General features: G+C 46.4%; 1 protein-coding gene across 1 annotated transcript in view; it reads left to right on the plus strand.

Moving 5' to 3' along the window:
• The window catches only part of LOC139412477 (multiple epidermal growth factor-like domains protein 11), a 204,517-nt gene that overhangs the window by 70,879 nt on the left and 117,382 nt on the right, over positions 1 to 16,256 (plus strand). The window contains exons 2-3 of the mRNA XM_071159266.1: positions 11,522 to 11,768; positions 16,087 to 16,207. Coding sequence (XP_071015367.1) covers positions 11,522 to 11,768; positions 16,087 to 16,207 — 368 coding nt within the window. The remainder of the gene's footprint in view (positions 1 to 11,521; positions 11,769 to 16,086; positions 16,208 to 16,256) is intronic.

Consider the following 16,256-nt stretch of genomic DNA (forward strand, 5'->3'; position numbering starts at 1 on the left):
TGTTGGCATGACACAGGACTGATGGTAGCACTCACCTTGTCTTCTCCAGACAAGCTTTTTTCCAGATGCCCCAAACAATCGGAAAGGGGATTCATCAGAGAAAATGACTTTTACCCCAGTCCTCAGCAGTCCAATCCCTGTACCTTTTGCAGAATATCAGTCTGTCCCTGATGGTTTTCCTGGAGAGAAGTGGCTTCTTTGCTGCCCTTCCTGACACCAGGCCATCCTCCAAAAGTCTTCGCCTCACTGTGCGTGCAGATGTACCACCACCTGCTGCCATTCCTGAGCAAGCTCTGTACTGGTGGTCCCCCGATCCCGCAGCTGAAACAACTTTAGGAGACGGTCCTGGCGCTTGCTGGACTTCCTTGGGCACCCTGAAGCCTTCTTCACAATAATTGAACCACTCTCCTTGAAGTTCTTGATGATCCGATAAGTGGTTGATTTAGGTGCAATCTTACTGGCAGCAATATCCTTGCCTGTGAAGCCCTTTTTGCGCAAAGCAATGATGACGGCACGTGTTTCTTTGCAGGTAACCATGGTTGACAGAGGAAGAACAATGATTGCAAGCACCACCCTCTGTTACGCCCTGGCCATAGAGAGGCTTTTATTCTCTATTTTGGTTAGGCCAGGGTGTGACTAGGGTGGGCATTCTAGTTTCTTTATTTCTATGTTTTCTGTTTCTATGTTTTGGCCGGGTATGGTTCTCAATCAGGGACAACTGTCTATCCTTGTCTCTGATTGGGAATGATACTTAGGCAGTCTTTTCCCACCTGTGTTTTGTGGGTAGTTGTTTTCTGTTTTGTGTTTGCACCAGACAGAACTGTTTCGTTTTGTTCTACTTTGTTATTTTGTTTCAGTGTTCAGTTTGATTAAAAATCATTAATGCTTACAACGCTGCACCTTGGTCTCCTTCTACTTCATACGATGAGCGTTACATCCTCCTTTTGAAGCTTCCAGTCTGTTATTCGAACTCAATCAGCATGACAGAGTGATCTCCAGCCTTGTCCTCGTCAACACTCACACCTGTGTTAAAGAGAGAATCACTGACATGATGTCAGCTGGTCCTTTTGTGGCAGGGCTGAAATGCAGTGGAAATGTTTTTTTGGGGGGGATTCAGTACATTTGCATGGCAAAGAGGGACTTTGCAATTAATTGCAATTCATCTGATCACTCTTCATAATATTGCAAATTCATCTGATCACTCTTCATAACATTCTGGAGTATATGCAAATTTCCATCGTACAAACTGAGCCAGCAGACTTTGTGAAAATGTATATTTGTGTCGTTCTCAAAACGTTTTTTTGAGAATGCCACTACTGTAAACATCAGCATCTGCTACATATGCATCTGAGTGGACGGGATGGTTGTCTGCACTGAATAACCTGCCCAGGTCACTGTGGCCCAGCCTTAGAACATGAAGTAAATTACAGACCATACTCATCCCTGCTGTTCTTTCTTCTTGTTTCTCCTTTAATGCTGAACCATTCTCTCTCTCTCTCTCTCTCTCTCTCTCTCTCTCTCTCTGTCTCTATCTCTCTCTCTCTCTCTCTCTGTCTCTCTCTCTCTCTCTCTGTCTCTCTCTCTCTCTCTCTCTGTCTCTCTCTCTCTCTCGCTCTCTCTCTCTCTCTCTCTCTCTCTCTCTCAAGAGGTTTTAGTCATAGCAGACGATTGGCCAACCATCGTCAGAAGTACCTGTAGTGTAGCCAGGTATGTGGTCTCTTATAAGACCTGTCATAGGGGCCTCATGGCCTATTGTTGCTGCTAATGAGTAACGGAATGGTAATGTGTGTTATTGTACGGTTCACGTTATAATAAGCCCGCTGTGACACATACAGTGTGCCTTCAAAAGCTAAAAAGGCTTTTGTTTTAGTTAGTTAGAAGTAACACAAAAGAGGAATGAGTGAAGGAGAAAAGGAGAGATGGGGGAGAGGGGGTTTAGTAGTCTCGCCCACCAGCCGTCTCTCTCTCTCTGTCCAGACGTCTGGTTTCACAGAGCCTCAGAACGCCTCAGATCCTCCCCTTTACATTGTGGGTCTTCAAAAACGCAAGCAGCAAGTGATTTAAACAAGGAAGTGAGTTCGGGGAAAATCTGAAAAGTACGCATCTTTAGAAAAAAGTTTTGTCGTATGAACTTTATCTGCCCGAACTCAGAGTCAAATGGGCTTCCAAAAAAAATGGTCAATGTGATAGAACATGTATTTTGGTTGTTGATTTTCGCCATTTTTCAAGTCCTATCTAATACAGCTGTAGCAGGCTCGCCCCCTCCCCCGGCCTCTATTTCAACCACACCCCTCTCAAGTCCCATCTAATCCAGCTGTAGCAGGCTCTGTAATTAGTCTGCTGCCTGTCCTGGTCTCTGTAATTAGTCTGCTGCCTGTCCTGGTCCCTGTAATTAGTCTGCTGCCTGTCCTGGTCTCTGTAATTAGTCTGCTGCCTGTCCTGGTTTCTGTAATTAGTCTGCTGCCTGTCCTGGTCTCTGTAATTAGTCTGCTGCCTGTCCTGGTCCCTGTAATTAGTCTGCTGCCTGTCCTGGTCTCTGTAATTAGTCTGCTGCCTGTCCTGGTCTCTGTAATTAGTCTGCTGCCTGTCCTGGTCCCTGTAATTAGTCTGCTGCCTGTCCTGGTCTCTGTAATTAGTCTGCTGCCTGTCCTGGTTTCTGTAATTAGTCTGCTGCCTGTCCTGGTCTCTGTAATTAGTCTGCTGCCTGTCCTGGGCTCTGTAATTAGTCTGCTGCCTGTCCTGGTCTCTGTAATTAGTCTGCTGCCTGTCCTGGTCTCTGTAATTAGTCTGCCGCCTGTCCTGGTCCCTGTAATTAGTCTGCCGCCTGTCCTGGTCTCTGTAATTAGTCTGATGCCTGTCCTGGTCTCTGTAATTAGTCTGATGCCTGTCCTGGTCTCTGTAATTAGTCTGATGCCTGTCCTGGTCTCTGTAATTAGTCTGCTGCCTGTCCTGGTCTCTGTAATTAGTCTGCTGCCTGTCCTGGTCTCTGTAATGAGTCTGCTGCCTGTCCTGGTCTCTGTAATTAGTCTGATGCCTGTCCTGGTCTCTGTAATTAGTCTGATGCCTGTCCTGGTCTCTGTAATTAGTCTGCTGCCTGTCCTGGTCTCTGTAATTAGTCTGCTGCCTGTCCTGGTCCCTGTAATTAGTCTGATGCCTGTCCTGGTCTCTGTAATTAGTCTGATGCCTGTCCTGGTCTCTGTAATTAGTCTGCTGCCTGTCCTGGTCTCTGTAATGAGTCTGCTGCCTGTCCTGGTCTCTGTAATTAGTCTGCTGCCTGTCCTGGTCTCTGTAATTAGTCTGATGCCTGTCCTGGTCTCTGTAATTAGTCTGATGCCTGTCCTGGTCTCTGTAATTAGTCTGATGCCTGTCCTGGTCTCTGTAATTAGTCTGCTGCCTGTCCTGGTCTCTGTAATGAGTCTGCTGCCTGTCCTGGTCTCTGTAATTAGTCTACTGCCTGTCCTGAACTCTGTAATTAGTCTGCTGCCTGTCCTGGTCTCTGTAATTAGTCTGATGCCTGTCCTGGTCTCTGTAATTAGTCTGATGCCTGTCCTGGTCTCTGTAATTAGTCTGATGCCTGTCCTGGTCTCTGTAATGAGTCTGATGCCTGTCCTGAACTCTGTAATGAGTCTGATGCCTGTCCTGGTCCCTGTAATTAGTCTGCTGCCTGTCCTGGTCTCTGTAATTAGTCTGATGCCTGTCCTGGTCTCTGTAATTAGTCTGCTGCCTGTCCTGGTCTCTGTAATTAGTCTGCTGCCTGTCCTGGTCTCTGTAATTAGTCTGCTGCCTGTCCTGGTCTCTGTAATTAGTCTGCTGCCTGTCCTGGTCTCTGTAATTAGTCTGCTGCCTGTCCTGGTCTCTGTAATTAGTCTGCTGCCTGTCCTGGTCTCTGTAATTAGTCTGCTGCCTGTCCTGGTCTCTGTAATTAGTCTGCTGCCTGTCCTGGTCTCTGTAATTAGTCTGCTGCCTGTCCTGGTCTCTGTAATTAGTCTGCTGCCTGTCCTGGTCTCTGTAATTAGTCTGATGCCTGTCCTGGTCTCTGTAATGAGTCTGCTGCCTGTCCTGGTCTCTGTAATTAGTCTGCTGCCTGTCCTGGTCTCTGTAATTAGTCTGCTGCCTGTCCTGGTCTCTGTAATTAGTCTGCTGCCTGTCCTGGTCTCTGTAATTAGTCTGCTGCCTGTCCTGGTCTCTGTAATTAGTCTGCTGCCTTTTCTTACCTCTGTAATTAGTCTGCTGCCTGTCCTGACCTCTGTATTTAGTCTGCTGCCTGTCCTGGTCTCTGTAATTAGTCTGCTGCCTGTCCTGGTCTCTGTAATTAGTCTGCTGCCTGTCCTGGTCTCTGTAATTAGTCTGCTGCCTGTCCGGGTCCCTGTAATTAGTCTGATGCCTGTCCTGGTCTCTGTAATTAGTCTGATGCCTGTCCTGGTCTCTGTAATTAGTCTGCTGCCTGTCCTGGTCTCTGTAATTAGTCTGCTGCCTGTCCTGGTCTCTGTAATTAGTCTGCTGCCTGTCCTGGTCTCTGTAATTAGTCTGCTGCCTGTCCTGGTCTCTGTAATTAGTCTGATGCCTGTCCTGACCTCTGTAATTAGTCTGCTGCCTGTCCTGGTCTCTGTAATTAGTCTGCTGCCTGTCCTGGCCTCTGTAATTAGTCTGCTGCCTGTCCTGGTCTCTGTAATTAGTCTGCTGCCTGTCCTGGTCTCTGTAATTAGTCTGCTGCCTGTCCTGGTCTCTGTAATTAGTCTGCTGCCTGTCCTGACCTCTGTAATTAGTCTGCTGCCTGTCCTGGTCTCTGTAATTAGTCTGCTGCCTGTCCTGGTCTCTGTAATTAGTCTGCTGCCTGTCCTGGTCTCTGTAATTAGTCTGATGCCTGTCCTGGTCTCTGTAATTAGTCTGCTGCCTGTCCTGGTCTCTGTAATTAGTCTGCTGCCTGTCCTGGTCTCTGTAATTAGTCTGCTGCCTGTCCTGGTCTCTGTAATTAGTCTGCTGCCTGTCCTGGTCTCTGTAATTAGTCTGCTGCCTGTCCTGGTCCCTGTAATTAGTCTGATGCCTGTCCTGGTCTCTGTAATTAGTCTGCTGCCTGTCCTGGTCTCTGTAATTAGTCTGCTGCCTGTCCTGGTCTCTGTAATTAGTCTGCTGCCTGTCCTGGTCTCTGTAATTAGTCTGCTGCCTGTCCTGGTCCCTGTAATTAGTCTGATGCCTGTCCTGGTCTCTGTAATTAGTCTGATGCCTGTCCTGGTCTCTGTAATTAGTCTACTGCCTGTCCTGAACTCTGTAATTAGTCTGCTGCCTGTCCTGGTCTCTGTAATTAGTCTGATGCCTGTCCTGGTCCCTGTAATTAGTCTGATGCCTGTCCTGGTCTCTGTAATTAGTCTGCTGCCTGTCCTGGTCTCTGTAATTAGTCTGCTGCCTGTCCTGGTCTCTGTAATTAGTCTGCTGCCTGTCCTGGTCTCTGTAATTAGTCTGCTGCCTGTCCTGGTCCCTGTAATTAGTCTGATGCCTGTCCTGGTCTCTGTAATTAGTCTGATGCCTGTCCTGGTCTCTGTAATTAGTCTACTGCCTGTCCTGAACTCTGTAATTAGTCTGCTGCCTGTCCTGGTCTCTGTAATTAGTCTGATGCCTGTCCTGGTCCCTGTAATTAGTCTGCTGCCTGTCCTGGCCTCTGTAATTAGTCTGCTGCCTGTCCTGACCTCTGTAATTAGTCTGCTGCCTGTCCTGGTCCCTGTAATTAGTCTGCTGCCTGTCCTGACCTCTGTAATTAGTCTGCTGCCTGTCCTGGTCTCTGTAATTAGTCTGATGCCTGTCCTGGTCCCTGTAATTAGTCTGCTGCCTGTCCTGGTCTCTGTAATTAGTCTGATGCCTGTCCTGGTCTCTGTAATTAGTCTACTGCCTGTCCTGAACTCTGTAATTAGTCTGCTGCCTGTCCTGGTCTCTGTAATTAGTCTGATGCCTGTCCTGGTCCCTGTAATTAGTCTGCTGCCTGTCCTGTCCTCTGTAATTAGTCTGCTGCCTGTCCTGACCTCTGTAATTAGTCTGCTGCCTGTCCTGGTCCCTGTAATTAGTCTGCTGCCTGTCCTGACCTCTGTAATTAGTCTGCCGCCTGTCCTGGTCTCTGTAATTAGTCTGATGCCTGTCCTGGTCTCTGTAATTAGTCTGATGCCTGTCCTGGTCTCTGTAATTAGTCTGATGCCTGTCCTGGTCTCTGTAATTAGTCTGCTGCCTGTCCTGGTCTCTGTAATTAGTCTGCTGCCTGTCCTGGTCTCTGTAATGAGTCTGCTGCCTGTCCTGGTCTCTGTAATTAGTCTGATGCCTGTCCTGGTCTCTGTAATTAGTCTGATGCCTGTCCTGGTCTCTGTAATTAGTCTGCTGCCTGTCCTGGTCTCTGTAATTAGTCTGCTGCCTGTCCTGGTCCCTGTAATTAGTCTGATGCCTGTCCTGGTCTCTGTAATTAGTCTGATGCCTGTCCTGGTCTCTGTAATTAGTCTGCTGCCTGTCCTGGTCCCTGTAATTAGTCTGATGCCTGTCCTGGTCTCTGTAATTAGTCTGATGCCTGTCCTGGTCTCTGTAATTAGTCTGCTGCCTGTCCTGGTCTCTGTAATGAGTCTGCTGCCTGTCCTGGTCTCTGTAATTAGTCTGCTGCCTGTCCTGGTCTCTGTAATTAGTCTGATGCCTGTCCTGGTCTCTGTAATTAGTCTGATGCCTGTCCTGGTCCCTGTAATTAGTCTGCTGCCTGTCCTGGCCTCTGTAATTAGTCTGCTGCCTGTCCTGACCTCTGTAATTAGTCTGCTGCCTGTCCTGTTCCCTGTAATTAGTCTGCTGCCTGTCCTGGCCTCTGTAATTAGTCTGCTGCCTGTCCTGGACTCTGTAATTAGTCTGATGCCTGTCCTGGTCCCTGTAATTAGTCTGCTGCCTGTCCTGGCCTCTGTAATTAGTCTGCTGCCTGTCCTGGCCTCTGTAATTAGTCTGCTGCCTGTCCTGACCTCTGTAATTAGTCTGCTGCCTGTCCTGACCTCTGTAATTAGTCTGCTGCCTGTCCTGGTCTCTGTAATTAGTCTGCTGCCTGTCCTGACCTCTGTAATTAGTCTGCTGCCTGTCCTGGTCTCTGTAATTAGTCTGCTGCCTGTCCTGACCTCTGTAATTAGTCTGCTGCCTGTCCTGACCTCTGTAATTAGTCTGCTGCCTGTCCTGGTCTCTGTAATTAGTCTGCTGCCTGTCCTGACCTCTGTAATTAGTCTGCTGCCTGTCCTGACCTCTGTAATTAGTCTGCTGCCTGTCCTGGTCTCTGTAATTAGTCTGCTGCCTGTCCTGGTCTCTGTAATTAGTCTGCTGCCTGTCCTGACCTCTGTAATTAGTCTGCTGCCTGTCCTGGTCTCTGTAATTAGTCTGCTGCCTGTCCTGGTCTCTGTAATTAGTCTGCTGCCTGTCCTGACCTCTGTAAATAGTCTGCTGCCTGTCCTGACCTCTGTAATTAGTCTGCTGCCTGTCCTGGTCTCTGTAATTAGTATGCTGCCTGTCCTGACCTCTGTAATTAGTCTGCTGCCTGTCCTGACCTCTGTAATTAGTCTGCTGCCTGTCCTGGTCTCTGTAATTAGTCTGCTGCCTGTCCTGGTCTCTGTAATTAGTCTGCTGCCTGTCCTGACCTCTGTAATTAGTCTGCTGCCTGTCCTGGTCCCTGTAATTAGTCTGCTGCCTGTCCTGGCCTCTGTAATTAGTCTGCTCCCTGTCCTGACCTCTGTAATTAGTCTGCTGCCTGTCCTGGTCTCTGTAATTAGTCTGCTGCCTGTCCTGACCTCTGTAATTAGTCTGCTGCCTGTCCTGACCTCTGTAATTAGTCTGCTGCCTGTCCTGGTCTCTGTAATTAGTCTGCTGCCTGTCCTGGTCTCTGTAATTAGTCTGCTGCCTGTCCTGACCTCTGTAATTAGTCTGCTGCCTGTCCTGGTCTCTGTAATTAGTCTGCTGCCTGTCCTGGTCTCTGTAATTAGTCTGCTGCCTGTCCTGACCTCTGTAATTAGTCTGCTGCCTGTCCTGACCTCTGTAATTAGTCTGCTGCCTGTCCTGGTCTCTGTAATTAGTCTGCTGCCTGTCCTGACCTCTGTAATTAGTCTGCTGCCTGTCCTGACTTCTGTAATTAGTCTGCTGCCTGTCCTGGTCTCTGTAATTAGTCTGCTGCCTGTCCTGGTCTCTGTAATTAGTCTGCTGCCTGTCCTGACCTCTGTAATTAGTCTGCTGCCTGTCCTGGTCTCTGTAATTAGTCTGCTGATTCTCTCTTCTTCTCTGGTGAATAATAGAAGTGGTGTGATGATAAAAACTTGGGAGGTAAGAGATGAGAGGGAGAGGGAGAGGGAGAGAGGGAGGGAGGGAGGGAGGGAGGGAGATATAGAGAGAGAGAGAGAGAGAGGGAGAGAGGGAGGGAGAGAGGGAGAGAGGGAGAGAGGGAGGGAGGGAGGTAGATATAGAGAGAGAGAGAGGGAGAGAGAGGGAGGGAGGGAGAGAGGGAGAGAGAGGGAGAGAGAGGGACGGAGGGAGGTAGATATAGAGAGAGAGAGGGAGAGAGAGAGAGAGAGGGAGAGAGAGGGAGGGAGGGAGGTAGATATAGAGAGAGAGAGAGGGAGAGAGAGAGAGAGAGAGGGGGAGAGAGGGAGGGAGGGAGGGAGGCAGATATAGAGAGAGACATGGGCAGTCACTGGCAGTCACTGGCAGAGCATGACACAATGTGTGTGGGTGTGTGTGTGTGAGAGAGAGAGAGAGATAGATAGTGTGAGCATGTGTGTTTGTGTGTGAGACAGAAAGAGAGAAAGACAGAGAGAGAGATAGAGAAAATGAAGAGAGACGGACGCAAGAGAGAGACAAGGTAATTGATGGTCCTGTCTCGTCACTGCTCTGTCCCCCACTCTGCTCAATATCAATGAAACATTTAACAGGAGCAGTAGACTCCCCCTTGACACTCGCTTGCTGGGAAATAAAGTTGTACAACTTTACAAGTCTCTCAGACTGTCTCTGTCTGGTTCAACAACCGCTTCCAGGGTCTCCTCTGATCTTCAGTTGAGTCGCATCCCCAATGGCACCCTGTTCCCTTTATAGTGCACTACTTTAGACCAGAGCCCTATGGGTAGTAGTGTACTACTTTAGACCAGAGCCCTATGGGTAGTAGTGCACTACTTTAGACCAGAGCCCTATGGGTAGTAGTGCACTACTTTAGACCAGAGCCCTATGGGTAGTAGTGCACTACTTTTGACCAGAGCCCTATGGGTAGTAGTGCACTACTTTTGACCATAGGGCCCTATGGGTAGTAGTGCACTACTTTAGACCAGAGCCCTATGGGTAGTAGTGCACTACTTTAGACCAGAGCCCTATGGGTAGTAGTGCACTACTTTAGACCAGAGCCCTATGGGTAGTGGTGCACTACTTTTGACATTAGCCCTATGTGTAGTAGTGCACTACTTTAGACCAGAGCCCTATGGGTAGTAGTGCACTACTTTTTACCAGAGCCCTATGGGTAGTAGTGCACTACTTTTGACCAGAGCCCTATGGGTAGTGGTGCACTACTTTAGACCAGAGACCTATGGGTAGTAGTGCACTACTTTTGACCAGAGCCCTATGGGTAGTAGTGCACTACTTTTGACCAGCCAGAGCCCTATGGGTAGTAGTGCACTACTTTAGACCAGAGCCCTATGGGTAGTAGTGCACTACTTTAGACCAGAGCCCTATGGGTAGTAGTGCACTACTTTTGACCAGAGCCCTATGGGTAGTAGTGCACTACTTTAGACCAGAGCCCTATGGGTAGTAGTGCACTACTTTAGACCAGAGCCCTATGGGTAGTAGTGCACTACTTTAGACCAGAGTCCTATGGGTAGTAGTGCACTACTTTAGACCAGAGCCCTATGGGTAGTAGTGCACTACTTTAGACCAGAGCCCTCTGGGTAGTAGTGCACTACTTTTGACCAGAGTCCTATGGGTAGTAGTGCACTACTTTTGACCAGAGCCCTATGGGTAGTAGTGCACTACTTTTGACCAGAGCCCTATGGGTAGTAGTGCACTCTTTAGACCAGAGCCCTATGGGTAGTAGTGCACTACTTTAGACCAGAGCCCTATGGGTAGTAGTGCACTACTTTAGACCAGAGCCCTATGGGTAGTAGTGCACTACTTTAGACCAGAGTCCTATGGGTAGTAGTGCACTATAAAGGAAATAGGGTGTCATTTGGGAAGCAGGTTTCCTCAGTTGGTTTCCGTTTCCTCAGTTGGTTTCTTTGCCAGCAGGACTCAAATGTAGGTCTGCGTTTGGGGTCGCTACAGTCAGGTTGTGTTTGTAATGTAGGTCTGCGTTTGGGATCGCTACAGTCAGGTTGTGTTTGTACTGAACAATGCTGCTCCAGCATCGATTAAGAACGACTGAGGAAGAAACCAGGCCCCAATGTGATGACATCACACTACACTTGTCTTTAAAGTCAATTTCCCTGATGTTTGTGGATATAGTTTCTTTGGCCAAAACTCAGCTGATGCTAAATTAATCTGACTTGGTCCAAATAGGCTACTGTATGATGGAATTTGAAGGAGAAATCCAAATCCAGACTATTTGACTAAACACGGCCTTTAACATAGCAGAAGTGTGTGTGTGTGTTCTCTCTGTTTGTTTCAGGGTGCTGTCTCAGTATTAGAGTAAAATAGTCTATCTAGAAACATAGAAACATCACAGAGAAGCTTAGCGGGCCAGTCAGCATGGATGGAGAGATGTCATGTTTAATGATTTGTGTACCTCACTCTCCAGGTTGTCATGTTTAATGTTTTGTGTTCCCCTCTCTCTCTGTCTGTCTCTACTCTCTCTCCAGGTTGTCATGTTTAATGTTTTGTGTAGCTCTCTCTCTCTCCAGGTTGTCATGTTTAATGTTTTGTGTAGCTCTCTCTCTCTCTCCAGGTTGTCATGTTTAATGTTTTGTGTAGCTCTCTCTCTCTCCAGGTTGTCATGTTTAATGTTTTGTCTTCCCCTCGCTCTCTTTCCACAGGTTGTCATGTTTAATGTACCGTGTACCTCTCTCTCCAGGTTGTCATGTTTAATGTTTTGTGTAGCTCTCTCTCTCTCCAGGTTGTCATGTTTAATGTTTTGTCTTCCCCTCTCTCTCTTTCCACGGGTTGTCATGTTTAATGTACCGTGTACCTCTCTCTCCAGGTTGTCATGTTTAATGTTTTGTGTAGCTCTCTCTCCAGGTTGTCATGTTTAATGTTTTGTGTAGCTCTCTCTCTCTGTCTGTCTGTCTCTATCTCTCTCTTTCTCCAGGTTGTCATGTTTAATGTTTTGTGTATCGTGTACCTCTTTCTCCAGGTTGTCATGTTTAATGTTTTGTGTAGCTCTCTCTCCAGGTTGTCATGTTTAATGTTTGTGTATCTCTCAATCTCTCCAGGTTGTCATGTTTAATGTTTTGTGTAGCTCTCTCTCCAGGTTGTCATGTTTAATGCTTGTGTACCTCTATCTCTCTCTCTCTCTCCAGGTTGTCATGTTTAATGTTTTGTTTACCTCTCTCTCTCTCTCCAGGTTGTCAGGCTGACTTCTGGGGCCCCCACTGCACTAACCGGTGCCAGTGTCAGAACCGGGCCCAGTGTAACCCCATAACGGGGGCGTGTGTGTGTACGGACGGGTACCAGGGCTGGCGCTGTGAGGAGCTGTGCGAGGCGGGGCTCTATGGGAAGGGATGCCAGCTAGAGTGCCAGTGTCTCAACGGTGCCACCTGCCATCACGAGACCGGAGAGTGCCTCTGTGCACCGGGATACACCGGGGCTATGTGAGTGTCTTCAGACACCTCATCAGTCTATGACCCTATGACCATCATGACACCTACTGTTTCCTGGTTGTTGTGTAGGGGTCTGTTATCAGGGGCTCCAGGTAATAGATAGGAGATCGATTTAAGTTGATGGGATGACTCATCTGTTTACCGGGGCATTGTGAGTGTCTGCACTTTTCACTCACTGTTAACTGGTTATCTTATCTACTGTTCTCCTCTGGTCCAGGTTGAACAATGAATCTGAAAGTGTATATGCTGTTTAACATTGGTAGTCAAAGTGACAACAATATATACAGTACCAGTCTGTTTGGATACACCTACTCATTCAAGGGCTTTTCTTAATTTTGACTATTTTCTACATTGTAGAATAATAGTGAAGACATCAAAACTATGAAATAACACATGTGGAATCGTATAGTAACCAAAAAAGCGTAAAACAAATGAAAATATATTTTTATATTTTAAATTCTTCAAAGTAGCCGCCCTTTGCCTTGATGACAGCTTTGCACACTCTTGGCTATTCTCTCAACCAGCTTCATGAGGAATGCTTTTCCAACAGTCTTGAAGGCGTTCCCACATATGCTGAGCACTTGTTGGCTGTTTTTCCTTCACTCTGTGGTCCAACTCATCCCAAACCATCTCAGTCGGGTTGAGGTCGGGTGATTGTGGAGGCCAGGTAATCTGATGCAGCACTCCATCACTCCCATTGGCCAAATAGCCCTTACACAGCCTGGAGGAATGTTTTGGGTCATTGTCCTGTTGAAAAACAAATGATAGCCCCACTAAGCTCAAACCAGATGGGATGGCGTATCGCTGCAGAATACTGTGGTAGCCTTGCTGGTTAAGTGTGCCTTGAATTCTAAATAAATCACAGACAGTGTCAACAAAAAAGCACCATCACACCATCTCCTCCATGCTTCACGGTGGGAACCACACATGCAGAGATCATCTGTTTACCTACAGTACTCTGCGTCACAAAGGCACAGCGGTTGGAACCAAAAATCTCAAATTTGGACTCATCAGACTAAAGAACAGATTTCCACCGGTCTAATGTTCATTGCTCGTGTTTCTTGGCCCAAGCAAGTCTCTTCTTCTATTGGTGTCCTTTAGTAGTGGTTTCTTTGCAGCAATTTGACCAAGAAGGCCTGATTCTCCTCTGAACAGTTGATGTTGAGATGTGTCTGTTACTTGCACTCTGTGAAGCATGTACAGTGCATTGCGAAAGTATTCGGCCCCCTTGAACTTTGCGACTTTTTGCCACATTTCAGGCTTCAAACATAAAGATATAAAACTGTATTTTTTTGTGAAGAATCAACAACAAGTGGGACACAATCATGAAGTGGAACGACATTTATTGGATATTTCAAACTTTTTTAACAAATCAAAAACTGAAAAATTGGGCGTGCAAAATTATTCAGCCCCCTTAAGTTAATACTTTGTAGCGCCACCTTTTGCTGTGATTACAGCTGTAAGTCGCTTGGGGTATGTCTCTATCAGTTTTGCTCATCGAGAGACTGACATTTTTTCTCATTCCTCCTTGCAAAACAGCTCGAGCTCAGTGAGGTTGGATGGAGAGCATTTGTGAACAGCAGTTTTCAGTTCTTTCCACAGATTCTCGATTGGATTCAGGTCTGGACTTTGACTTGGCCATTCTAACACCTGGATATGTTTATTTTTGAACCATTCCATTGTAGATTTTGCTTTATGTTTTGGATCATTGTCTTGTTGGAAGACAAATCTCCGTCCAAGTCTCAGGTCTTTTGCAGACTCCATCAGGTTTTCTTCCAGAATGGTCCTGTATTTGGCTCCATCCATCTTCCCATCAATTTTAACCATCTTCCCTGTCCCTGCTGAAGAAAAGCAGGCCCAAACCATGATGCTGCCACCACCATGTTTGACAGTGGGGATGGTGTGTTCAGGGTGATGAGCTGTGTTGCTTTTACGCCAAACATAACGTCTTGCATTGTTGCCAAAAAGTTCAATTTTGGTTTTATCTGACCAGAGCACCTTCTTCCACATGTTTGGTGTGTCTCCCAGGTGGCTTGTGGCAAACTTTAAACAACACTTTTTATGGATATCTTTAAGAAATGGCTTTCTTCTTGCCACTCTTCCATAAAGGCCAGATTTGCGCAATATACGACTGATTGTTGTCCTATGGACAGAGTCTCCCACCTCAGCTGTAGATCTCTGCAGTTCATCCAGAGTGATCATGGGCCTCTTGGCTGCATCTCTGATCAGTCTTCTCCTTGTATGAGCTGAAAGTTTAGAGGGACGGCCAGGTCTTGGTAGATTTGCAGTGGTCTGATACTCCTTCCATTTCAATATTATCGCTTGCACAGTGCTCCTTGGGATGTTTAAAGCTTGGGAAATCTTTTTGTATCCAAATCCGGCTTTAAACTTCTTCACAACAGTATCTCGGACCTGCCTGGTGTGTTCCTTGTTCTTCATGATGCTCTCTGCGGTTTTAACGGACCTCTGAGACTATCACAGTGCAGGTGCATTTATACGGAGACTTGATTACACACAGGTGGATTGTATTTATCATCATTAGTCATTTAGGTCAACATTGGATCATTCAGAGATCCTCACTGAACTTCTGGAGAGAGCTAGCTGCACTGAAAGTAAAGGGGCTGAATAATTTTGCACGCCCAATTTTTCAGTTTTTGATTTGCTAAAAAAGTTTGAAATATCCAATAAATGTCGTTCCACTTCATGATTGTGTCCCACTTGTTGTTGATTCTTCACAAAAAAATACAGTTTTATATCTTTATGTTTGAAGCCTGAAATGTGGCAAAAGGTTGCAAAGTTCAAGGGGGGCGAATACTTTGGCAAGGCACTGTATTTGGGCTGCAATCTGAGGTGCAGTTAACTCAAACGAACTTATCCTCTGCAGCAGAGGTAACTCTGGGTCTGTCTTCCCTGTGTCGGTCCTTGTGAGAGTTTGATCATAGCGTTTGATGGTTTTTGCGACTGCATTTGAAGAAACTCAAAGTTAAAGAAATGTTCCACATTGACTGACTTTCATGTCTTAAAGTAATGATGGACTGTAATTTCTCTTTGCTTATTTGAGCTGTTCTTGCCATAATATGGACTTGGTCTTTTACCAAATAGGGCTACCTTCTGTATACCACCCCTACCTTGTCACAACACAACTGATTGGCTCAAACACATTAAGAAGGAAAGAAATTCCACAAATGAACTTTTAACAAGGCACACCTGTTAATTGAAATACATTCCAGGTTACTACCTCATGGAGCTGGTTGAGAGAATACAAAGATTGTGCAAAGCTGTCATCAAGGCAAAGGGTGGCTACTTTGAAGAATCTCAAATATAATCTTATTTGTTTAACACTTTTTTCTGTTACTACATGATTCCATATGTGTTATTTCATAGTTTTGATGTCTTCACTATCATTCTACAATGTAGAAAATAGTAAAAATAAAGAAAAAAACCTTGAATGAGTAGATGTGTCCAAACAGACTGGTACTGTATATACATACATATATAACAACTGTACATGTAACGATTGCGCTTAGAGTCGAGAATCAAGTTCAGGAAGTGAGTGTTTTAATTAATATAATAAGAAACAACGAACAGGAAACACAGACAACGCACCGACATGAAAACAGAGTCAATCAACACCTGAGGAAAGAACCAAGGGGAGTGACAGATATAGGGAAGATAATCAAGGAGGTGATGGAGTCCAGGTGAGTGTCATGAGGCGCAGGTGCGCGAGACGATGGTGACAGGTGTGAGGGATAATCAGCAGCCTGAAGACCTAGAGGCCGGAGGGGGAGTAAACGTGACAATAGTGTATATGTAACAACTATACATGTATATAACAGTGGTAGACAGTGGAGTTGGGTAAGACACATACAGATCAGACACCAGGCTATATGTGGGTGATTCAGTACATTACACAGTTCAGATCAGATACCAGGCTATATGTGGGTGCTTCAGTACATAACACAGTTCAGATCAGACACCAGGCTATATGTGGGTGCTTCAGTACATTACACAGTTCAGATCAGATACCAGGCTATATGTGGGTGATTCAGTACATTACACAGTTCAGACCAGATACCAGGCTATATGTGGGTGCTTCAGTACATTACACAGTTCAGATCAGATACCAGGCTATATGTGGGTTCTTCAGTACATTACACAGTTCAGGCCAGATACCAGGCTATATGTGGGTGCTTCAGTACATTACACAGTTCAGATCAGATACCAGGCTATATGTGGGTGCTTCAGTACATTACACAGTTTAGGTGGGTCTCATGATGTCTCCACTGGTCTCTTTCTGTGTCCCCTTCAGCTGTGGTGAGCGGTGTCCCTCTGGTAGTCATGGCGCCCAGTGTGAGCTGCGTTGCCCGTGTCAGAACGGTGGAACGTGCCATCACGTCACGGGGGAGTGCTCCTGCCCCGCTGGATGGATGGTACGACCCAGACACCACACATCTTTACACCATTACATACTCTCCTTTT

The sequence above is a fragment of the Oncorhynchus clarkii genome, chromosome 6, assembly GCF_045791955.1.
Source record: "Oncorhynchus clarkii lewisi isolate Uvic-CL-2024 chromosome 6, UVic_Ocla_1.0, whole genome shotgun sequence".
In the NCBI taxonomy this organism is placed as follows: Eukaryota; Metazoa; Chordata; class Actinopteri; order Salmoniformes; family Salmonidae; genus Oncorhynchus; species Oncorhynchus clarkii.